The following is a 24,508-nucleotide window of genomic DNA, read 5'->3' on the forward strand; positions in this document are numbered from 1 at the left end:
CAACACATGCAGAGTCACAGTTCAACCCTTTGAGTCATAGCAGTAAAAATTATTGATGAAATTGCTGTTACGCAGCCTGCCTCAAAGTACTGGAATGGTTGATTTGGTTACTGTTTGGTACACTTTTTGGTTTTTCACATGGTGTTTTATATGTTGAATGATTCTTGGATTACATTCTGGCTTATCATCAACCAAACTCAATTAGGTTGGCTTACCGATTGCCATTGTCTCCAGAACGAGCTAAAAGCGCCGTGTGATTGTAGGTGTTGATGTTGATTTGCCTTTCTCACTAATAATACAAGAACTTTATTAATTTATCTTTTTAGAAGTCTAAAACAAATAACATTCCTAAAAGCCGAAAATCATACAGAGCTTTACAAACCACTGAAAAGGGGAAATTAGATAACCAAATAGAAGGTTGGGAGCGATCATGTTCTTACATTGCCAAGGTATCTGCAACAAAGTCTGCTTCTGCGTGGACATGTTGGATTCGATTAACTTGCAGGTCTTGACAAAGTCCCTGTATAACTTAAACAATAATACAAGGGATCTCGAGCCTTTACATTTAGTATTGGTGCATTGACTCGTATTTTAAAAAATGCTAACCATTAGATTGATCTAATGAATTTTAATAAGTCCACATCAACATAATTGTATTATTACTAAAACTCACCATTTGCATTCAATACCTCTGAAAGCACGGGTTGGGGTGGCGGCGAGGTAGGGCTGGGTTGGAATGCTTGCCAAGACATTTATTTTTTAATTTTTAATATTATATTTCAAAGATATTAAATATACATAAATTATAATACTATAATAGGGTGCAAAGATATGCTGACGTGGACTTATTAAAATTCATTAGATCAATCTAATGGTTAGTATTTCTTTAAATGCGTGTAAATGCACTGATGCTAAATGTAGAAGCTCATGATTCTAATAAAAGAACTCTCATACCCTCATTCTCATAGTACAAATAACAAGGAAAAATTAGGTTTTACTCAAAAACGTAGTAATGAGGTAATATACTCTAGTTTAAGAGGGACACAATGAGATTGTAGTTTGGATTGGATCAATTTTACCTTTAAATTGCACAATCGAACCGATAAATTGGAATGGTTTTAGATCAATTTTGGCCTCAAATTAGTAGAGATCAACTGAACCAAGTACAGCCGTGAAAGCTATCCAGTTTAAACAGGCATAGAATGTAAAAAATCTCCGCGCAGTCATGTCCATTTTTCTCTCTTTATTTCAATTTCATCTAAGAAGGTGCATCAATGATCAATCCATTTAATTGCACAAGTGCCGCCAGACAAGGAAAAGAGGAAAAAAGAAAGCTAAAACGACATCATTTTGGTCACTTGCGAAAGCGAAATATGGACCGTCCATCACACACCAATCGTAAAGCAGAAAAGGAATCGAATAAAACGGCAGTGGTGAGTCCTACCCTTCACGTGAAGTTGTAGTCAACGTGTTGGTTAGGCAGAGGTCGAATTAGTGTACGTTGGCCATTGCCCGTGGGCTTATACGGTGAAGACACCACACCACACTGTCATGATTCATGAACCATCAACTGCTGCAGCAGCGGCTGTATCTTTGTCGCCTACCACTTGATACCCAATTTGCCCAATCGCTCATTACACTTTTGCACATAAGGTTTTAGTTAAAGACAATTGTAAATAGTAGACAACCTAATATCTCATATTGTCATATTGTTAACCTAAACTATGTACCTTCTTGATGAATTATTGTCTAAATGTTTAGCAATACAATGTATACTATTTGACAAGAAAATATCCTCATTTTCTTTTCTCTTCTCTTTTTCTCGAAAAAAATACCACATTGTCTAACAACATAAACATGATAGGAATCTCCAAGAAAAGGAAATTGCCTTCGTAAATAAAACTTTTTATTTTTATTTTTTTGGTGATGAAAACAATGGTGGTAGAGAATATTGATTCTTTTTAAAGGTACTTCAGCAGTTTACTGTTCCAAGGGAGTGAGGTTTTCCCTCTCTCTCTCTCTCTCCTCTTCCCACCATTTCTACAGTCCGCACTTCTTTACTTTCCCTTATATATATAATATATCTGAAGAACCTTTTTTAGTTGTACCTTTGTTAAGCCATAAACATGCTTCTTAGAAGCTCCTCAGCTCCGATCTTCAACTCATGGCTTTCCCACTCAAAAGACTCCTCACCACAGCCAGAGCCACTCCTCACTAGAACCACGTCAGTTTCCTTATCATCATCTTCTTCTTTTCACTCACCTTCAATCGACCCAACAAAGAAAACAACAACCCAAGTCTTGTTAGAAGCAGACATCCCAAGCCAACCTAAGCCCAAAAAGAAGAACCCCATACCTCTAAGCCTTGGAAAGAAATCTAAAACCAAGGCCAAAAATGTTGAAGAACAAGAAGAAGAGCTAAAACCCAGCTCAATATCTTCATCTGCGACGCAAAGGTTGTTCTCAAGCTCTGGTTTGGGTGAGAAGCTCATGGATGATGAAGACTCTGCTGTGGGGAAAGAAGACTATGGTTTGCAGACACTAGTTTTGGGTGGTGGTGCGGGAAGTAATGGTGGTAAGATCTGTGGTGGTGGTAGTAGCGGGAAAGGATCGGACGGTGGAGATGGAGGTTGGTCTGGTTTCTTTGAGAGTAACAATCATGGGAGTGGGAGCACAGATGCTTATTATCAGAAGATGATTCAAGCTGACCCGGGAAATGGCCTCTTACTTGGGAACTATGCAAAGTTTCTAAAAGAGGTAAGCGGTTATAAAAATAAAGCACAGCTAGCTAGCTAGCTTCCCACTTTCTTGGATTATGGTTCCCTGTTTGGTTTCTGAGAAAACTGATCAAAAGAATGGAGATTGCTATGCTTTCTGTCTGAGAAACTACATGGTTGGTTAGATTAACAATCAAGAAGAAGTAAATGATCAAATGTCTTTTTCATTCAATATGTTATGTGTATATATCAATGTGTAAGTGTATAGATATTTCGTGAAGATTTGATCTTTGATCAATTTGGAGTTTCTCTGACTAAAAATAATGGGAATAGGTCCGAGGAGATTATGCTAAAGCAGAGGAGTACTGTGGAAGAGCGATTTTGGCTAACCCGAATGATGCCAATGTCTTATCACTATATGCTGATATAATATGGAAAACACAGAAGGATGCTGAACGAGCTGAGAATTACTATGATCAAGCTGTTAAAACTTCCCCAGACGACTGGTAAGAAACAAGTTCCTGTTTTGATCAGAGTTTCTTGTTCATATGCGGTTTATCGAATTTAGTTCCTTTTTCTTCTTTAGCTTATGTTACTCCTGTTTGATCAAATGGTTATTGGCTAACTTATACAGCATGGTATACAGCTCTGTATAAGTTTTTGGGATAGTGTTCTAACATATGCTCTTCTTTGATTCTTTTCTTTTTCTTTTAATCACAAACAACATAATTAGGCAAATGAATCGAAGTTCGTTGTTTTGAAGTTCCTACTGTTTATAATCTTGATTGAAAGTGCAGTATCTTCTGAGGTTGTTTTCTTAAGAGTGGCTAAGAATATGCTCTATTTGGTCAAATTTTTCTGTCCATAGATGAAGATATTTTGAGTAAATTTCATATGAATCACCATGTTCTGACTAGTAGTGGAATATCTCTCGGGGGTTCTGTAACTTATGATGCAGGGTTGTTTTGAATTCTTGGAGATCTCTTGTTCTGTTGTTTCTTGGTTAGGGATTTTCTAATTGGTGTTTGTTATTGTTTAGACTAATGTATCAACTCCTCTCCTTTTGCAGTTTTGTCCTGGCTTCATATGCTGGATTCCTTTGGGATGCTGAAGAAGAAGAAGAAGAAGAAGAAGAAAATCAAGGGGTTAAACATGAAACCGAGCGCAGCCACACATCTTCGTCCAATTTCTTCCATGGAGCTCCTCACCATTCTCCCTTAACTACAGCCTCTTAGACAACTCTGTGTCTTCTAGGATAAATAACATATATTAGCTGTGACTTTTGTAACATAGCTGAAATAGCATAATAGCTGATAAATATATTGTGGTGGTCATGTTCCTGAGTTTTTTGTTCTCTTAATATGCTCTGTTCCAATAAGAGAAGACTAGGCAGACCCTTTGGACCTCCTTCTGTATCATTGAAATAAAGGTTTATGTGATTAGAGAAAAGATAAGGTCTATGTATATTCTGTAAGCCCCTGTGAAATATTTCTTCTATGCTAGTCCCTCTGATTTATTATTAATCTGCTCTATATGTTTAAAAGAAAAAAGAACAACCCCTTTTCTCTTGGGGAGAAAGACTTTCATGAAATTGGAATAGCAAAATACTGCTCTATATTTTTAAAAGAAAAAGGAACAACCCTTTTTTTTTTTTTTTTTGAGAGAGAGACTTCGATGAAACGGAAATAGCATTATTTTACTATAACTATTGTAACTAAGTTTTTTTTTCCTTTTTGGGGGCTTCTCATTTGTCTTTTCATCCTTCTCCTTGAGCAGAGGAACTCAATTGAAAATAAAGTTGTATTTACTCCTGTTTTGTAGGTTTACAATATTATATGAATTTTATTGGAAGTAAGAACAAGTGGAAGAACTGCTTTTGTAATTTTGCAGGGAAAAAAAAAAAAAAAATCATATGAGGACAACAAAAATATCTGGTCATCCTTCTCAGTGCTCATGCTGTGCTAGTAATCTTTCTGATATGTTTTCAATACTTGAGCTGTTGGATTTTGACTAAATGGAACTCTGATCATCTCTTCACTTCAAAATAATTATAGAAATGGAAATGGTGGAAAGGGAAAAAAATAGAAGAAAAGATGTGGAGGGAGACCAAGACCTAATAAAATATCAAAGGCATAAGTATTGTGAGCACCAAAATAAAATATATTTCTCTTTGTGCGGGTTTCCAGTATGTTCTTTCTTTGTGGTTTGTAAAGTTTTGCATATATTATGTTAAGTGGGTCTCTTGATAAATACAGCTTTGTCTTTCTTATGTTGGTGATTATTAGCAGTTGTCATTCCTCATTGGTTGATTTATTTCTTATTGCATTTATAGTCTCTCTTTTTGATGTGATATCTAGCAATTATTGGGTATGGAGGCACACAGACACAGATGAATAAAGTCACCATTTTTTCTTGTCTCCACATGGGAAATATCTACTGTGTGTTGGAGTTTGTATAGGCAAAATACACTTGCCTTGTTGATTTAATTAACAATTTATTTTTTATTAATTAGAAATTCGTTTTTAAGATAAAATCATTAGTTAAAATTCAAATATGTTAAACAGTTAATGTAATTATTGAATGAAGAGGTGTCAGACCTCTATATATTGACAATTCATTCAAACCAGAAAAAATAATTTTTGAACAGTATTATCATTCTCACACGTAAGCACTTTCTAAGAGAAATCATATTATTGTTCGCCAGAAATCAAAGCCAACAATGCTTAGGCTTGGATTTGTGATAGTTTAATTCTGGTGGACAGACTCCTATCGAACTAAAGCACAAGAGTAGAGGAGAAATACTGTCTAAAGAACACTGCAACTTTGCAGGACTCTATCATCAATCCAAGTTAATGTTCTGTAAATTTATTCTATTGTTGTATTGATTTGATTACATATATATATATATACAGTCCCGATCTCTTGGACCACAGGAGTCCAAGAGATTGTGGTCACCCACCGTTGGATATTAATCAAATGGTTCAAAATGATATATATAAATGCAATATGACATAAATGATTATTACCCGATTCAAGTCATAAATGAGTGAACCGTTGAATTTACATCCAACGGTGAGTGACCATAAATCTCTTGGACTACAGGGGTCCAAGAGATCAGGACTGTATATATATAACATATTTCGATTTGTTATTATTCTGTTATTTGATTTTTATACTGATTATTCTCCAACACTATGTCGGTAAAAGGATTAGTTACATACTTCTAATATTGGTCATTGGATTACATATGTATTCATTAAATGTGTTGGTAGTCTCTTAGATGCAATCCAACAGTCGAGATTAGAAATATATAATCAATCATTAACTTAAATACTTGTTAGAGAATACCCTAATTTTCTCATAAGATTTTGATTGATGCAGTATATTCTATCTATTAAGGGACTTCTTCACAAATCACAATGAAAAATATTACTAGCTAAAATCCATTCATATTAAACTGATTGCAAAAATATCGTAACACAAAGAAATGGGTGTGGAAGACATGAGAGAAGGAAGGAAGATAAGTCAAAAGAGTTGATAAAGGAGAGGTAAACACCGTCAGTTTTAGGAATTTAAAAAAAAAAAAAAAAAGGGAAATAAACTTATTGTTATTTTAAAGATATAATTTTTTTTATTCATTTTTCTTTTGTTTTAATATAAAAATATCATTTTGTCTTTACATTTAACAGAAAAAGTTAACAAATTTGACGGCAGGACCATTTATCTAAACGAAACTAAAGTTAAAGGACTACGTGAACCATTTTGGAAATTGAGGTACTCAAATGCAAATCGGATCAAAATTCAGGGACTAATAAAACGATTAACCTCTTAGATTATTGATGGGCAAATGTGACTTTTCAATTAGGATTATTTGTATCAATGATCCCTCAACTATACTCGGAGTTACATTTTGGTCACTCAACTCCAAAAAATAGTTATAGAGGTCACTTAATTAGGTGTTGTGTTGCACCATTAGTCCCTATCGTTAGAGAGACTTGACGGTAGGGACTAATGGTGCAACACAACACCCAATTGAGTGAGTTCTGCAACTAATATTTGAATTGAGTGACCAAAATGTAACTCTGAATATAATTAAGAGACCATTACTACAGATAACCCAAAATTATATGGTGAACATCAAGGCAAACAGGTTTATGAATCAGGAAAATCCTGAACAATTTTTTTTGGTCCAAAAAAGTCCTGAACTTAAGCCTATGCCCTGGAGATTTTTTTTTATATTTTTGATTTATTTTCAGAATACTAGGTTATTACGAATATGACCTTAACCGCGGTGGTGCTCTTCAGTCTTTGGTTGTTTTGATTATCAGGATGCTTCTTCATGATGAAATTTTTGCCATTTTGTGGCCTAAGCAATTCTTTAGATTATCACAAATATCATTACCGTGCAACAATTTGCTAGATTATCACAAAGATCCAACAATTTGCTAGATGACAACCGATAAGTTTGCGAACAAGGTTGAATCCCTATGACATATTGGCATTGTATGTATGAAAACCTTTATCCCCCTTCCTAATTTTGGCGAACATTACAAAAAAAGAAAAGAAAAGACAACTGATTCGTTTCAAAATGTTTTCATAATATATTTAAAGAGTATAGCCGCGCGGCTATACCCTTTACATATTCTGAATTTTGTCAAAATCCCTTCGTTCTTTTCCAAATTCAGTTTTTCCTGGATTAGGAACTTATATGGGCCTCTTTGCCGTGTTCTCCATATAGTTTGATCCTTGGATGTTTAAGGTATCTAAAATGAGGCAGCATTCATACTGATTATGTAGCCATTTTTTATTATAAAGAAAAACAAAAGAAAAGAGTTTGAACTCTGCTGCGATATCCTTGATCCCAAAATATGCAGATCTTCATAATCAACCTTATTATAAGCTTCATCTCTCTGTGAAATGTGTGGCAAGACTTATAAACGGGCATTCGACTAGTTGGTAGTTTCAGTTTTGTGTTGATTTTGGATCTTTGGGACAAAGAAACCCCAATGTTTTTCTAGCTTAGAATCTGCGGAGGCTAGATCAAGCACACAAGGATACCAGCTTGAAGAAGCATTAAAATATCACTTTGGAGCTGCTATAGGATCAAAACTACCAGCCATAGCATATAATGAAGAGTCATGTTTTTGAGATTCATAACAAAAACCATAACAAAACCAGAAGTCATGAAACTTCAAAATTAAAAACTTGATGAGCAGCTATATAAAGGCCTTACTGTCAATGATACATAAGCTTTTTTTTTGTCAATCAATAATGCTTAAGCTGACACACTACCTTTCATCCTGGAAAGCTTAAAACCCCATGCATACATCACCAGTCATAAAATTTTCTTCTATCATCTTGGCCCTGAAAGCCGAATGTCTGACATGAGTATATCACTGTTGTAATTACTGAGTCCTGATGATGAAGTAGCGTCTTTGCTGCTCCATTGTAAGAAACTAAAATGAGGGCCTGACACAGAGGGGGATATCGGCGGTAGGGGTAAAGTACAAAGACCTTCAAGCATTTGGACAACTTTAGTCATTGGGGGTCTTAGTTGCATCTCATCTTGAATACACCATAATGCAACTTTAATTGCACTTAAAACTCTTTCATCATTTTCATCAACATCTAGATTTGGATCAAGGAACTGTTTCATATTTCCCTCTTCCAACAGCTTAAAGGCATAAGAAGGAAAGTGGCCCTTCGCAGAACTGTCCCCTGGATCAAAATTCCTCTTTCCAGCAATGATCTCAAGCAAGACCATCCCATAACTGTATACATCACTCTTCTCTGATATGGCATAATTGGTGATCCATTCTGGTGCAAGGTACCCTCTTGTGCCCCTCAGTGTCGTATGTACACCGCTTTCCTCCCGGTTCATTAGCTTGGACAAACCAAAATCTGAAACTTTGGCAACAAAATTGTCATCAAGAAGAACATTTTCAGGTTTTATATCACAATGGACAATCTTTTCTTCACACTCTTCATGGAGATAAGCCAACCCCTTTGCTGTCCCCAAGGCAATACTGAATCTTGTATTCCAATCTAACAATTCATCCTTTTTGTTGTTCTTGAATATCCATTTATCTAAAGACCCTTTACCCATGTACTCATAAACAAGAAGTCTGTGAGGCCCTTCTGCACAGAAACCTCTGAGCTTGACCAGATGGACATGACGAATTTTCCCAATAATAGTGACTTCAGCTCTAAACTCTTTCTTCCCCTGGCCAACTCCCTCCAATTTTTTCACAGCCAGTTGGATGCCATCTGGAAGCACACCTAGGTAGACTGAACCAAACCCTCCTTGGCCAATTTTGTTGGAGAAATTTTTAGTTGCTCTGCTAAGATCGCCGTAAGTGAAGCGAATAGGCATTCCAGAAAGACTGTCCAAGAACTTATCCTCTTCCAAGATTTCTTGGGAATATTCCAATAGTCTCATCCTGCGGTAGTACCAGAATCCTACATAAACTAGACCAACAATAACCAAGATTGTTGCAACCGAAATGACCATGAGTAACAAAATGCGCTCGCTTTTATTTCCGTTGCCTTCCTTTACAGGGCTTCCATCCCTCAAGGACTTCATAAAAGAGATGTATCCAGTAGAATTTGCTGCGGAGCGTTCAAAACTCCCTACCCGGTCAAACAGAAAACAATGTCCAGAACTGTTTTCGAAGAACAGCACAAGGCAAGAACAATCACCAAGGCAAGCTTCTTTGCAGGAACTCAGATTGGATTTCAGAGAGGGTGTGCTAAAACCAAGTGCAAAGTAATCAAGCTTCTCACCAACGTATAAGAGCTCTACTGAACTTTTGGAGGTATTACAGGTTGGGAGTGCTTGAGGTTTGCAATTAAAGCGTGAGGTGAGAAGTGAAGGGCATTGGCACCAATTCTCAAAATAGCACACATAGTAGGGGTCACAAGGCTCAGGAGTTCTGCAAGAACTTTGTGGGATCTTAGTTGCTTCGGCAGCAACAGACTTTCCCTTTTGAAAATTATAGAACGATATTATACCATCAGATCCTAAAACAGCAGCCCAGAAGGCATTTGGATCCTTATTGTCAGAGAAGACAAATTGCCAAAGTAAGGATCCATTTGCACCATAGAAATTCCATGAATTGGACACCAGAGACAAAGAATGAATCTTGCCACTGACATTGTTATTGCTTTTCCTGCTGTCATCTGCCATGGACCAATAGATTTGTGGAATTTGATATCCTGCATATAAGACCAGCTCCCCTGACTGAATTTCAAGATAATGAGACACGTTATTGCGATTGCGAAAACTTTTGAGCTTCATTCCTTCTGAGAACTCCTGGCCAGGTAAAAGAGTGTCAGTAGGATGGCTAAAACTCTGCCAAAGAATGCTTCCTTTGTCACCAAGCAATACCAAGTTTCCTGAATCCTGCAACTGCATGGCTGAAACTACTTCTCCTGTTGTGTTTGTAGACCAAACCAAATTGTTACTGCTTCTCAAGTAGGCGTTCCCATTTTTGTCAAGGGCAAACTTATCAGAATTTGAAATTAGTAAGCCTCTATTAGCAGTCCAGACCACTTTAGAAGTGCCCAAGTGAATGACTACAAGTAAATACAACTTGACATCAAGAGCTTGGTAGAATCCTAAGGCAAAAGCCGAGTTGTTGGATAGCAGGAACAGCCCCCCATTATCACTCCAATCCATCTGAGATGCCTGGAACCCAGGATAAATCCGATCTTTATGTTGTTGGCCGGCTATGCAGGTTTTGAACACAAGGAGGAGGAGACATAAACACAAGGTTCTCAATTGGAACAAAGCCATAATTAACTTCACCAATTCCCTGGAATTGCCTAAATTGGGTCCAGAAATATTGTTCTTTACCACAATTTCAGGGCTTGGGGTAAATTAATGTGAAAAACCATATTAAAACAAGGGAAAAACTGAGACCCTGGAAATTTCTGTGTGTTTAGCTGTATGGCTATGGCTAAGATTGAATTGCTGGGAACTGATACACCTAACAACAAAAAAAGAAAGAAAAAAAAAAAGCAAAGAAAGATCAATCTTCAGTTGAAAAATGATTCAACCTATAAGAGGTATGAACACAAAGTAGTCTAATTTCATAAAGTTCAGTCATATGGAGTGAAACAGCAAACAAGGAAGAAAATTTTTCTACCACAAACTATATCTTATGCATGTAAAGGAAAAGCAAATACAGCAACAAAATTCACAACAAACTACAAAAGTAAGAGAATCATTGTTGATAATTGATGGGTTTTCTTTGCTGACACTGTGAAAATCTATAACCAAGCAAAACACAGCAGAAAAGAATATGACTGACCACATTACTTGGCAGCTGAAACGAACGGATTTGCAGATGCGGGTTCTTGGAGGGAATATTGATCGAATCTATGTTCTTCTCCCGATTTGCAAGAGAGTGAGTGAAGGAGAGAGAGGAAATGGCAGGGCAGATTGTAATATAATTATGTTTTTGCTGTGTGTACACAATTTGTCCACAACTCTCATGCTCTGCTTTTTCTCCTTTTCATTGTTTTTCAAAGTAAAAAGTATAAATTGCACGTGTTCAACTGTCTTTGTAAATTGTAGGTGTGAACATTAATGCAATGGTTGTGACTCGTTGAAAAAAGTTGTATTTGCATTCGTGTGGTTTTTGTATGGTTTCCCATAATTTTCTTTATTATTATTATTTTTTTCATCTCTAATGTTATTGAGGTTAATTAGGTAGTTGCTCTCTAGACATCATGCCGAGAATGGAGATGCATTGAGAAAATTTCATTTCTACTCAAATTTTTTTTATTTTAAAAGTTTTGATTTAATGACAATTTTCCGAAGAGTCATGTATTTATTTACATAATCGATTATTTAGGGTGTAAGATTTTGGGTTATCTTATACTTAAAACCTAAAATCTTAAGTGTGTCACATTAATAAATAAAAAGAAAATTTTCTTTTCAAAGTAGAGAAGTTAGGTAAACCAAGACTAGTGTTGGGGTCTGCATCAACAACCAGGAAAACTTGTATCAGATATTAAATGCCTATCACAAGTCTATCGCTTTAAAAGGAGTCGTCTGCCCTGCATGGAAAGCAAACACTTGTGAAATATCTTTTGATGACCAAATTCCAGCCCATCTTCAAGAAAACTTAGTATACTGATATGAAATTAGTCAAGTTAGTTAAAGTAAATGTGCTCTTTATTCTGCACTCGTGCTCGAATTTCTTTATCCGTCATTTAGATTGAATTAAAGTAGAATATCGATTGTATCGAAAAATGTATAGTATCCTTGTCATGCTAAGATCTACATTCGCCACTGTTTCCACAAGCAGAAACAAATACGTCTAGAAGGCCTCGCTCCTCAATCAGATTGGGTTAATATTTAACTGTATTACGATCATCGCATCACTAATAAATAAATATATCCAGAAGCCTAATTGCCTTCAGGTAATATTTTTTGTTTCTAAGTTTTCTTGTTATTTCAAAGGGCAACTGCTCCTTTGACCTTTGTTTTTTTCTCCATACAATTCTAATTTAGAGTGCTTGGTACCGAACTCAAGTGTAAAGCCTACCAATCAAGTTTATCATTGTGTGGCTTAGTGTAAGAGTATCATTGATGTTACGCACTAATTCATAATATAATTTGGATAAGCGACAAATTATACTTTAGAATATAATATTTAATAAATATATACGAATTATAACACGAGTGAATTAATTATTTAACCACATATACTACAAGCACATAAAGCTCAATGATTTGTTAAGTTAACTCACGTCAACATATTTAACCATATACTGCTGTCACATAAAGATAAAAGAGAAATCAAATTTTATTGCATGTTACCAAGCTACAACATAAATCCGATAGTGGTATTGAGTACCAATTTACAATACCTAGTACTACATACTAATTCCCGATATCAGACAATTTTTTTTTCCCTTTGCATGATTATTTCCCAAAGTCCAAAGTCCTCCAAGCATGCCCCATTATTTTTGTGGTGGACTGTCGCGAATGGTTCAGTGATACTAGTGCCATAATTTTCATCAAAACATTGCCCTACTGGTTCATGAAAGAAACAATCCATCAATGATCCATTGCTTGATATTGCAGATATTATCGGAGGCTCGAAATCACCGGCAAGATGATTACCAAATGAATTAACATGATCTTGGCCGCCTGCAGCTTTTGAGTGATTTGACATTAAGATGCTTTCCCAGGCTCTCAATATGTCGAGGCATTGCGGTGCGTTTTGTCCAAATAATTGATCAGTCGGCCCAAAGTCCTTATTATGACCTAATAATATTGATGAGGCAGCAGAAATATCATTATTGTTATAAGGATGATAAGCTTGTTTGTGTAATTCTGAATCTCTCACAAATCTGGCTTCTGCTTGAAGCCTGGCACTTTCCCACTGAGCTATGTGGTTGAGGTTTGAGCCGGTCTTTGGCTCATCAGTTGAACCATTGGCGAAGCCAAAGATGGTAGTCTTAGGCTTGTGGGTTACAGGGTCATAGCCTTTCAAGGCCAGTCGTTTCTTGAGACGAGAGTGCCAGTAGTTCTTGACCTCATTGTCTGTTCTCTTTGGTAAGTGCGCAGTAATAGCCGACCACCTAGCTCATATACATGGAACACAATATCAGTATCATAATTAAAGTGAGTTTTTTTTTTTTTTTTTTTAAAAATTTTAAATTTAAATTTATTTATTTAATATTTATTTTTAATAGTACAACATAGATCCGATAGTGGTATTGAGTACCAATTTACAATATCAGTATCATAATTAAAGTGAGTTTTTTTATAAAATAAAAAAAAATATCCAAAATTATCCTAACAAAAGAGCAGTACATCCCAAACATACATATAATGTGTACACATATGCATATAGAAGTGTTATGTATAATATATAGAGATTGTTTGATACAGTTCAAATTTCTCATATACCTAGTACTTAGTCGATATTATATTCTTGATTATAGATTAGTGTACGGTATTAGGTAATGTAAATTGGTATAGTATGTAATAGTAACACCTCGAGTTCAATAGCAAAGCTAGAAATTCATAAAAAGCTCCATGACATCAATTGGGGTCACAAATTTTACTGGGTTGAGGTTCAAAAAGCATCAAATATATACACATATATAAGTAAAAATATTTTAAAATAAAAAAAATAGGAGAGGGGGCCTGGGCCCACCGTGGTCCATAGGTGGCTCCGCCACTGCTCGGCTTGTGATGACATGTGTTGAACTTTCATTAATAAACCACTAGGTTTGTCTAGGTTTTATAAGAAATTACAGGGAGTCTCCTTATAGCCATTTTGATCGACATATCTTCATGAGATGGAGTATGGTTTCTTGAGTCTTGGGCTTTCGGGGTATATTTATGTATGCATGATGTCAAGCATGTTCTTCTCGACCCTATAGTCGAGGAGAACGCGCTACATGGTGAGGAGATTGAGCTTGACACCATGCATGCATAAATATATTCCAAAACCCCAAGACTCAGGAAACCATACTCCACCTCATGGCAATACATCGATCAAAATGGCTAAACACTCTCTAGTAGATAGTATATTATGATAAAGTTTGGCAGAAAGAAAAATAAGAGAGAATTCCAAGTAGTTGGGATGAAACATGAGAGTACTATCTAAAATGCATATATGCGTATAAATCAAAATATTGCATGTGATGTACTTGCCTGTTGCCTAAAAGAGCATGAAGTTGAATGATGGTTTGGTCTTCCAGCAAACTGAAATTTCCCCTCTTAATATCAGGTCGTAGGTAGTTTCTCCATCTTAGCCTGCAGCTCTTGCCGCATCTTTGAAGACCTATTATCATTATATATGTTTTATTTATTTATTTTTAAAACAGTCCAAGTTCCAAAAAAACCCTAGTCTTAACATTTATTGACTTCAGACCCCAAAACAAAACAATAACGTATCGACTGTGTCCAAATATGAGCTAACAAATATGTTACCCAAAACTCCCGTAAAAAGAAATATATGTTACCCAAAACAGGCTGAGAAATTGTAAATGATTGGAAAGCTATGAAAGAAGAGTTAGTTATAGAAATTGACCAGCTTTCTGAGGCAAGGATTGCCAATTTCCATGACCATGTTTTTGAACGAAAGCTAAGAGCTTTTGGTCCTCCGCCGGAGTCCATGGACCTTTCTTCACGCCGGACGACGCAACACAGTCATGAGTAGACTTTCCCATGTCTCTCTAAAAGTGTAGTAGTGAGAAGATTGAGAATGATTCACTATTTATATTGGGACTAAAATGATGTTAATTTATTACATGCTACGGCACCAACATTATTCATCAACTTTTGCTCGTCAACATATGACACGTCACTTTTTAATTACTTCAGATATGCATTAACTATCAGAATCTTCAATTGTCGGTCACACTGGACCACCGCCCTTCTTCATCGCCTTTGCCAGATCAACACCATCTCAGTGGCGCCGCAGTTCTTCTTGATATATCTTTCTTTGTCAATTGGTAAGTCTGGGTTTTGCTCTTCGTGTGGGCCAATGTGTTTAAAGCAATACGTCTTTCTATCGCAACCTTGTCTTCTTCTTTCTCTGAAAAGCCTGCTCTGCTCTCTCCTTGAAACTTTTCTTCTGAAAATAAGTCACCTACTTCCATAAATAAAAGCTACGCACGTTTTTTGATTTATTTCCTTCCCCTCCCCGACTCTTCTCTCTCTCCTGTTCCCCACACTCTGCATATCTCCCTCTCTTACCCTTCGCCTCAATTCGGATTTCCAGAATTCGCATTAAAAAGTTTCTCTTTCTTTCCTTGTAATCATATTTAATTTATTAATTAATTACTATTAGTATCCATTTGCATGCAGATGCAACTTCTTTATAGTATTCGATTAGCAATTAGATATTTACTTGATTTACGTTGGTTGGTTCCTAATAACAAAAAGAAAGATGGGAAGATTGTGTCATTTTTTTCTGAACTAATATGCATTTAAATTTCATTCATCAATCTAATCATACTAAGATCGCAAAAAGTTTATCATCAAAATTTAAACTGAGGGAAAGAGATACACAGTAATGGAGAGAGAAGAAAGAGAGGGGGAGGAAAGAAATTAAAAGGGGCAGAGAATGTCGGGATGTGTGTCAAACTTTAAGAGTTATGTTGAGCGTACATCTTTAATTAATGTCATGAATAAAAATACTCCCGTTGAAAAAATAGAGGGAGGCATCAGTCGCTTATTTATTTCCTTCATGAATTCAATTTTCCATCAGCATTTGTATATTTGTATTATTTTATTGGGGCCAAAGCCCGACAACAGAACTAATTCATTCATTATGATGTATAATAGTTTGAAAATGAAGATAATCATGAGCAAATATATGTAGATGATTGATACACGTTAGGGACTGACAGTGATGAAAAGGGCCAAAACATCAAATATATTATATATTACATATATATATATAAATTATTTACAAGTAGGTTTTTTTTTTTTAAAAAAAATAATTTTAATACAACAACGATTGTATCTTATTAACGAGGAAAAGGAGCTGCAAGTACAAAAAAAACAATACTACGTCCTAAAGGATTAGGCGAGTACTCTACACCAAATGAAGCGTAGTGGTCACAATCTACAGAGGTAAGCCTACCTTCTCAACCGCAAACGAGAAAAGGAGCCTTACCTCTGATGGAGTCCCCTCGTCCCACTAAGATCATATCCGTAAACATAGAAAGAAGGCTGTCGGAACCTCAAGTCTGCACTTATCTCGCCTCTCCTAGTAAAACCCTAGCAACGCCTAGAGAGCTCTAGAGAGAAACTCACCTAATAAGTGGGGCTACAATTTGAATTTGAATTTGAAAGTACACACAAACGCCATTAAACACAATAGAGAGAATAATCAAAATTTCACAAACCCAAAAACTATTGGTGGAGAGAACACAATCAAAAATTTCACAAACCCAAACAAATTATAGGTGGAGAGAAAACAATAAAAAAAATAGAGAGAAAGTTTAACAAACCTTAATTAAGTCAGTTCTTCTTACCATTCAATTCTTGTTAAAATCAGTTCTTACCATTCAATTTCTTCTGGTGAACATTCATTATTCGTCATTATTTTCTACCCAAAACTATATATATGCAGTACTCTTCATTAACGTTTTTCATATACACCCTAAATTAATGAAACAGATCCTACTGTCTTCATCAATGGATTTGAAAGCAGATCCTACTGTCTTCATCAATGGAGTTTCAGCTGGAAAAGGACTTGACATCAAAGTCGTCATTTTCAATTTTTGTTTGTAGATAATCAAAGTAGTCCTTTAAATAGAGTTCTTGAAAAAGAAATCTCACGTACACTTGATCAAATGACATGTACTTTTTTTGTGTGTGTTGACAAATGACGTACACTTGATCAATTAATGTGCAACACAATTAACTACCTACCACACATGGGACATAGCATAGCATGTATATACGTTCATCATCAAAAAAGAAAAATATTCATATAAATATGTTGTTTGTACTGCATGTTGAAACTTACCAAAACTTATGGGGAACAGGACCAGCTAATAGCTATAGCTCGCATCCTTCGTTGTTTCAGAGGAAAAAGCAAAAAACAAAAACCCTGAACTAGAAATGCATCGTAAGTAAAGTATGTTTTTGTTTTTTGTAGGATGGTGGTTGAGTAGGGGCTATAATGGTGGTGGTGGTCGAGTAGGGCCGATAATGATGGTGGTGGTGATTGTGGGTGAAGGTGATGATGATGGTCATGTGGTATGATGATGGTGATCATGCGATGACGGTGGACAAGGCGGCTGCTTAGGGCCTCCAAATTAGAAGGACTTTCAATTTGTATAAACCTCTATATATACATACATATGTTATTTTAAAAAAAAATTGTACTATATTAATATTATGTTAATTAGACCCAAGTATTGTAAAAATAAAATCCCGACTATTCACTACAAAACTAAAACAGAGAAATTCAATAAACGGCCCATTATTATTTAAACTTATAGCTTAAGTCAATTAATTGGTGGAATGACAAAATTTAATATATAAAAAGTTAACCTAGTTGCATAAGGTAAGAAATAATAAAATACAAGGATGATCTATTTAACAGTTCCTATAGCAGAGCTTATATCAGTTGAGGTTTTGACAAATGAAAAAAAAAAGTAATTGAAGAAAGATTGAATGGCTTAGTTAGTTATCCATTGAAAAAGACATAGTAGAAAATTTTGATTATGTAAAGTTAATTTATACTTTTATATCAAAAAATGCAAGATCAGTGATATTTAAGTGATGTTTTGATGCATTTTATAAAGTTGTTATGTGAATTACATATTGTTTGTTTCTTTTTTTAGGTTACAATTGTGACTTTGAGTTCATATAATTTTCTTTTTAAATTATCTGAAAAAAATAACATAAATATATACAAAGGGTAGAAAAGGCCACATTTTGGTGGTTCACCTAGGGCCTCCAACACATTAGGACCACCATTAATGGTGATGGTGGTGATTGTGGGTGAAGGTGATGGTGGTGTTCATGTGGTATGATGACGGTGATCATGCGATTCAATGTCTCAAATTTTCCAACAACAAAAAAGAAGAGTCTCAAATTTTGAAGTATTTAATCAATTTTTAACATAAAATCCTTAATGAAAACTTTTATTTCAACTTAAGGACAAAATGAGAACTTTGGAACAAATTTGGGTAGCCGCAAAATCCCTAGAAAAGAAAATTGTGAGTGGATAAGAAAAGCTGAGTCATTCTATAGCGAGGCCCTTATATAGGGCCCTTAGGTGAGATCCTATCTTTTAACCATTGAATCAGGCTAACTGTTAGATATATGCCCTACAAGCCAATATAAAAATGGATAATTCTAAGAAAATAATAAATAATAATCAAAGGGGTAAGAACGTTGCTTTAGATACATAACGTACACAAAGTAACAATTCCATGGATTAAGATATAAATGGAAAGTGGTCTAAAGAAGCTAGATGCATGAGACCTTTCCATACATGTGAATATCGTATCCTAAAATGTTCCTGGTCATAGGATCACCAATTGGACAATGGTGACCTGCAAAGACTGGTACACATTATGTCTGCTCAATTGGGAGGATGATTAGTCTTAAGTCATTCGTGTAGAGACACTGAGACAGATGTGTAGGTACTCTATAAAAGATGGAGTCCACTGAACGCGATCAACTCCAGAATTCTTGTATGGAAGTCTTACTCACAAGGAATCTCTGCGCTTAGTAAGAAGAAAAAATACTCTAAAGATATGATTCGTGAATCTTTGGCTAAAGTATTGGATGAAAATTGAAACAAAAACGTTTGCAATTTCATCAAATTGAATCATATAATCTAGACATGTCATATTAGAGATTTTGACACAAGTTTACCATATCTCGAGAATATGACATAGAGTATTGAATTAGAAAAGGATTGAATTGCATTGTAATCACAAAATGACTATGTTATCTAAATGAATTCTTTTTAGCTTGGGTAGCCATGACATACTACTAGGTGTCACTCATGGCTTGTGGAAACCCTATAAGGACTAATTATAATTAGCCTTCGCCAATATGGAGAATTGTATGGAGGGATACAATTCACACTTGATTCAGAGTGAATCATTCATACCCACTGCCTCGATAATTAAAACCTATAAGATCGCACACCGAAAATGAATCGATTGAGAAATTAAGAAGAGAATGAATGATTCTGTGACTTGGTCAAAGTCAATGTGAAAGTAAAAGGTCAAAGTCAAAAGTCAAAGGTCAAATGTCAAACGGTTGACCCGACACTTGACACGGTCAACTAAGGATGACTAGGACCAACACTCGTTGAACAAGTGAGTGATTAAATTAGTTAAGTCACTGGAGTAATTAAATTGATTAGATTAATTTAATTATTCAATTAAAGTTATGAAACTTTAATTAAAGGTCCCATATAACTTGGAAATTCAAAAGGGGTTTGACCATATGGACTTAGGCACATATGTGACACATTATAAGATTAATGTGTTGGACTAACATAGCACAAAAGATGACACACGAGGAGGGGTGCATCTACACTAGGGCAGGAGGGCAATTTTGTCACTTTTGTGACATTTTTGATCCTATAAGTGTGTAGCTATGACATCCTATCATCCTATGGTTTTCAAGTTGGTGAAATTAGAAGAGAGAAAACATCAAGCTCTCTCTCCCTAACCCCTTGAATCTATCACATCAAGTAAGGGTGCTAGCATCACTCTTCACTTGTTGTCTACTCATTCTCTCATCCTATTCAATCCTTGGTGAAGAGCTTTGGGGAGATGCATATCTTTGTACTTATTTAGGGAGCTACAAGGTGGAGAGTCAACATTAAAGGGAGAGCCAACAACAAAGGGACCACTCCTTCTACTTGAACCCCATTCTTGGTTTCAAGATTCGCTTCAAGGGTATGAACATCTTATCTTTCTCTCAAATATGATTTAGAGAGTTTTTGGTGCACACTTTCATAGACTTATAAAGATTGGGACTAAATGATACTTGCTTGAATCCCTAGTTTATTTAATGCTTCCCCTCTTATTTTGATTTCATATTAGATATGGCTTGCTAAGTGATTTATACTCTCAAAGTTTGGTTGTAGAGTTTTTAGAAATCTCTACACAACACCATTCCCACAACATTCCCTTCACTAACTAATTCAATCCAACGACTAATCAATTCGATCCAACGATTGAGAGATAGGGCCTCACCTAAGGGCCATATATAAGGCCCTCATTATCGAATTCTTGTGCCTACCCTCTTCACTTGGGCCAAAAATGGAAAGACACTAATCCATTGGACTTTGGGTTCTCCAGTGATTGGTGATAATGTGGGCCTTATATTGTAGCCCATTTCTTTTATTGAACTAAATCATATTTATCCAGAAAATAGTACACAAGTAGGTAGGTAGGTTGAGGACCGTCAGATGAAACTCTATGATAATTGAAATCATAAATAAATCAGAAATTGTGACAAAAAAAATTAAATGGGTGAGTAGTTGAGGACCCTTAGATGAAAACATGGGGATTCTATTCTCATCTCCCAATTTGCTGGGTTTTTTATTATTAAAATATATATATATATATATATATATATAAAATTTTAACAAAAATAATATTTAAATGTGCTAAATTTTGTCTGGTTTGAGTAAAGGGGAACTTCTAGAAGTGAAAGCATGGGCGGGTGACGGGTTGGATGGTTTAAAAAACATCATTGGTGAGAGTTTCACGCACACGTGACAAGACGACCCTCGTCACTATTATTGAAAATAAAAATACATAATAAAATTATCATATTTATCCCAAGAAAAAAGAGATTAAAAAATGATTACGACGCAAAATTAGCTTTTAATTGAATGATTAGACAGGCATTAATAAAAAAAAGCACGCTCCTAGGGGTGGAGCTAATTCGTGATTGTTTTCTTGATAAATTTTGTGACGGTTTTATTTAACAGTGAAAAGATTTTTTTTTTTTTTTTTTTAAACAGAAAAAAGCTCCCAACGGTTTCGTTAACACTCCTTTAGCCCACACGCGCACAAACAGCACAAGCACGGGCCTTCTACACAGAGAGAGAGAGAGGGGGAGAGCTTGGGGTTGGGGTGTTTTGGCTGTGTGTGTGTGTGAATTCTCTGCGGGTTGCAGTTGCAGACATGGATGGCAAAGTGGATGGGGTTTCTGTAGAGCTCTCAGCTCCTCCTGCTTGGAAGACGAAGGTCTCTTCTCTCTAACACTCTTTTTGTTTACTCAACCAAATTTTATTTGTTTATTTTTGGTACCAACCAGCCCTATTTGCATGCTATTAACTGTTCTTGTAGCTTTATGTTTGCTTCTAATTCAAGGGTATTTTGTTTCTTTTTGGTTTTTGGGTGCTGGGGTTGGTATGATTTTAGCTCTGTTTTTTCTTAATTTGCTTCAATTTTTTGCTGTTTGTTAGTGCTATGTGGTAGAACTTTGTCTGAAATTGCTTGCTTTCAAGGGTTGGGCTTTTTATGCTTTTGTTTTTGTTTGCAAATTAATTTCTAATTCAATGCAGGCAGTAATTTATGGATGCCGAAATAAGGGCAGTAGCTTTTAAGGGATGGGCTCTTGACTTGGCGTGTGCTGATTATTGTTGTAAATTTTTGGTCTCTTGTTAGTGTAAAGTGTTTACTGAATTTGGTGATTGTCCAAAAAGTGTCGGTGCAAAATATTGGAAAGCTTCTTTAGGTGAAGTATTCTGGAGAAATACTTTACGCGAACACATATATGCCAAGGAATATATATAAATATGTCCAGTATTTTTATTTATTAGTGTTGTTATTATTGTTTCAGCAAAGTTGTATTCCCTGGTAAAAATGCTTAATTTGTGCTCTAAGATATAGGAACTGCTTTATCTGTATGGAACCCTAGCTGGACTTTGTTAAAGGTTACATCATTTGGATCAAGTACTTTTTGTTGGCAGTTTGTCTGAATCTCTGCTAATATGTTGAAAAATTCATCCTCTTAGAAGTAAGTTGGAGCTAGTTCTGTATAAAAGAAATGTAATTCTATAAGTTCAGTAATTGGAAGGTCTTGGGAAATAAATAGTACCTGAATATTATTTGTTCTAGATAGATCTTGATGGTTTCCTTCACATTTACAAGTATGGTAGACTTGCTAGAGGTGAGCTTGAACTTAGGATCTTTTTATTTTTTTCAGGTAACGAGGGAAACCCCCATGAACTATTCCGTTGTTGGGTGCAAAGTCTTAGGGCAATCACCCATAAACCGCATATCCATGAACTATAAGTTTTCTTCAGTTTGGCACCCTCGTGATTCCCAAACCCAGATTTTCTTAAAAATTTGCAATCCTGGTGATTCCATTTTTGTTGCTGGATTCAATCTTATTATTTATTCTTAACGAGTTGTCATCCATATCCCGGTTCGACAGGTTTCCTTTTGTTATTTTTTGGGTAGATTTGATTCAACTAGGTTATGACTGATTAGTCAATCTGTTAATTGTCCGCCATTAATGAATATAACTGATATGGTAATCGAATCATGTAGTATCATCTGATATGGAATTGCTTTGTAGCCTCAATTTGTAGAAATCTATGGATTCAAAACCTACAACCCAATTATGGCTGTTACACTGTCACACAAAGGTTATTAAACAACTTTTAAGCTTAGGGGAATTCCAAGTGTTGTATAATTGCTAGCTGCCTGGTCAGATAGAATTATGATGAGAAATCCCATTAAATTAGTGCACTAATTTTGGTTTTTCAACAGTATGCTACACGAACTTCAAAACATGTTGTCTTACTGTGCTTTTGCCAATTAAATCCTAATAAATGGCTGTCCTTGATCTCTGATGGTTGGCCTAGGTAACGACACCCAGCTGAGAGCCCTCTAGCTAGCAGCTTTAGCTTTCTAATCTCTGCCTTGGGTTGTAATCGCCTCCTTTGAAGTCCTTTATAGTAGACATTTGACGGGCACAATCTAAAAGTATTTTGGGTTTGATGCTGGAACAACAACACTAGTTTTTTCTTCTGAAGTTTGTGTAATAGTGTTCAGTGAAGCACCGATACATGATGATTTAGGCCCAAAAGGTTTTATGTATCTCAGAACTTGATTTAGAATTAGATAGTTGACATAAGCGTGGGAGAATAGCACTATACCTAGTTTATAATAGTCTTTTGCTTACTTTTTTGTGTGATTTTAATTGATTTTAGATGAGATGATTCACTGCAGTATAACTAAAACTCCTTAAGAAGATAGGCTTTTCTAGTCATTATTTCAGAAGTAACCCTGAGTTCACCACACGGAGCGGGTATTGCTTAAATGTGAACCTTGCAGACCTCGTTGGTTTCATTGAGTAGGATAGCTGTATTCAACTTTCTGTTGTACCATATATCTGGATGACAACTCGTTAAGAATAAATAAAAAGATTGAATCCAGCAACATAAGTCTTTTCCTTCAGCCTTATGTTATCTTGTTTGAAAGTAAAACATGAAGGATTGAAAATTTCATTCCTCAAAATCAATGTATGTTCTACCTGCATGCCTAGTATGCTTTTGTATTTCTCGTATTGATTAGGGTCCATGCCTTAAGACGAATGGGGAGTCGGCGAGCTTGTTGTAGTCGGTCCTAAAAGGAGAACCCTGTTTCTGCATGACAAATTTCCTCTTGATTAATTGGGATTAATTTTGTGAAAAAGTATTTAGTGTCATTAAGTAATCAATTTTTACATGTTTAGCAGTTGAGAGTCAAGGTCTGCGAGTTGTGATTCCTAGTGAACTCTTTGTCTCCCTAAGGACAAGAAACTAGGTAAATTGGCATGCTCTTTGCTAACCTTTGAATGAAAATAGGGGCAGAATGTGATCTACATCAGAATAATCTGGTTTTTGATGGTTAACCATAGATTTTCATAAATATTTGAGATCTATAAGAGACGAACCTCTGCTACTTTCTAACCATCAGGCAAAGAGTAATGTGAAATCCTCTATGCTTTGATTTGCTGATTTTTCCTATTTTTTCCATTCTATTATATGTGTATATATTTACTTTATACAAAGATGCATGAAGTGTTCAGCTATATAGGAAACCAATGTTTGCACTGACAACGTGTGTGTAATTTTTGCGGAAGACAAAAAGGGTCATTGTCCTAGCAATACAGTTCAGATCATATGATTTAAATTTAAATACTGCACGCTTTATCTTCTTTCTTCTAGTTCGTATAATCCCAGAAATCTCCCCTTGGTTATGTTCCTGTCTCTCTTGAAAGTATCAAAATAAATTTGCAATATCCACAAGTTCCTCTCCCTTCTTTCT

At 35.6% G+C, this 24,508-nt stretch overlaps 3 protein-coding genes and 1 long non-coding RNA gene across 4 annotated transcripts; 2 read left to right on the forward strand and 2 right to left on the reverse strand.

The window, feature by feature from the left end:
- Positions 1–1,943: 1,943 nt before the first annotated feature.
- On the forward strand, positions 1,944–4,218 carry LOC117622082. Its single transcript, XM_034352614.1, has 3 exons — positions 1,944–2,756; positions 3,050–3,222; positions 3,786–4,218. Exons 1-3 carry the CDS (start codon positions 2,127–2,129, stop codon positions 3,949–3,951), a joined length of 969 nt encoding a protein of 322 aa, XP_034208505.1. The 5' UTR covers positions 1,944–2,126; the 3' UTR covers positions 3,952–4,218.
- A 3,622-nt stretch (positions 4,219–7,840) lies between these two features.
- Positions 7,841–11,239, reverse strand: LOC117623593 (G-type lectin S-receptor-like serine/threonine-protein kinase SD2-5). The gene is made up of 2 exons (XM_034354641.1): positions 11,029–11,239; positions 7,841–10,704 (listed from the first exon to the last, which is right to left on the reverse strand). The coding sequence occupies exon 2, from the start codon at positions 10,509–10,511 to the stop codon at positions 8,070–8,072; it is 2,442 nt and encodes an 813-aa protein (XP_034210532.1). The 5' UTR covers positions 10,512–10,704; positions 11,029–11,239; the 3' UTR covers positions 7,841–8,069.
- Positions 11,240–12,621: 1,382 nt separating this feature from the next.
- Positions 12,622–14,914, reverse strand: LOC117621621 (transcription factor MYB106-like). The gene is made up of 3 exons (XM_034352189.1): positions 14,776–14,914; positions 14,397–14,526; positions 12,622–13,312 (listed from the first exon to the last, which is right to left on the reverse strand). The coding sequence occupies exons 1-3, from the start codon at positions 14,912–14,914 to the stop codon at positions 12,622–12,624; spliced, it is 960 nt and encodes a 319-aa protein (XP_034208080.1).
- Positions 14,915–21,244: 6,330 nt separating this feature from the next.
- On the forward strand, positions 21,245–22,007 carry LOC117622825. The gene is made up of 2 exons (XR_004585038.1): positions 21,245–21,433; positions 21,754–22,007. It is a non-coding gene; the product is annotated as an uncharacterized LOC117622825 (long non-coding RNA).
- The last annotated feature ends 2,501 nt before the right edge of the window (positions 22,008–24,508 follow it).

The sequence above is a fragment of the Prunus dulcis genome, chromosome 3, assembly GCF_902201215.1.
Source record: "Prunus dulcis chromosome 3, ALMONDv2, whole genome shotgun sequence".
NCBI lineage: Eukaryota > Viridiplantae > Streptophyta > Magnoliopsida > Rosales > Rosaceae > Prunus > Prunus dulcis.

Bases quoted from the DNA above. Each gene is read 5' to 3' on its own strand.
- LOC117622082 (XM_034352614.1), top strand. From the start codon at position 2,127: ATGCTTCTTAGAAGCTCCTCAGCTCCGATCTTCAACTCATGGCTTTCC. The intron at 2,757-3,049 runs GTAAGCGGTTAT...TAATGGGAATAG, and splicing joins ATGCAAAGTTTCTAAAAGAG to GTCCGAGGAGATTATGCTAA. The intron at 3,223-3,785 runs GTAAGAAACAAG...CTCCTTTTGCAG, and splicing joins AAAACTTCCCCAGACGACTG to TTTTGTCCTGGCTTCATATG.
- LOC117623593 (XM_034354641.1), bottom strand. From the start codon at position 10,511: ATGGCTTTGTTCCAATTGAGAACCTTGTGTTTATGTCTCCTCCTCCTT.
- LOC117621621 (XM_034352189.1), bottom strand. From the start codon at position 14,914: ATGGGAAAGTCTACTCATGACTGTGTTGCGTCGTCCGGCGTGAAGAAA. The intron at 14,527-14,775 runs GTCAATTTCTAT...TAATGATAATAG, and splicing joins ATCCTTGCCTCAGAAAGCTG to GTCTTCAAAGATGCGGCAAG. The intron at 13,313-14,396 runs GCAAGTACATCA...TATATGAGCTAG, and splicing joins CATGCTCTTTTAGGCAACAG to GTGGTCGGCTATTACTGCGC.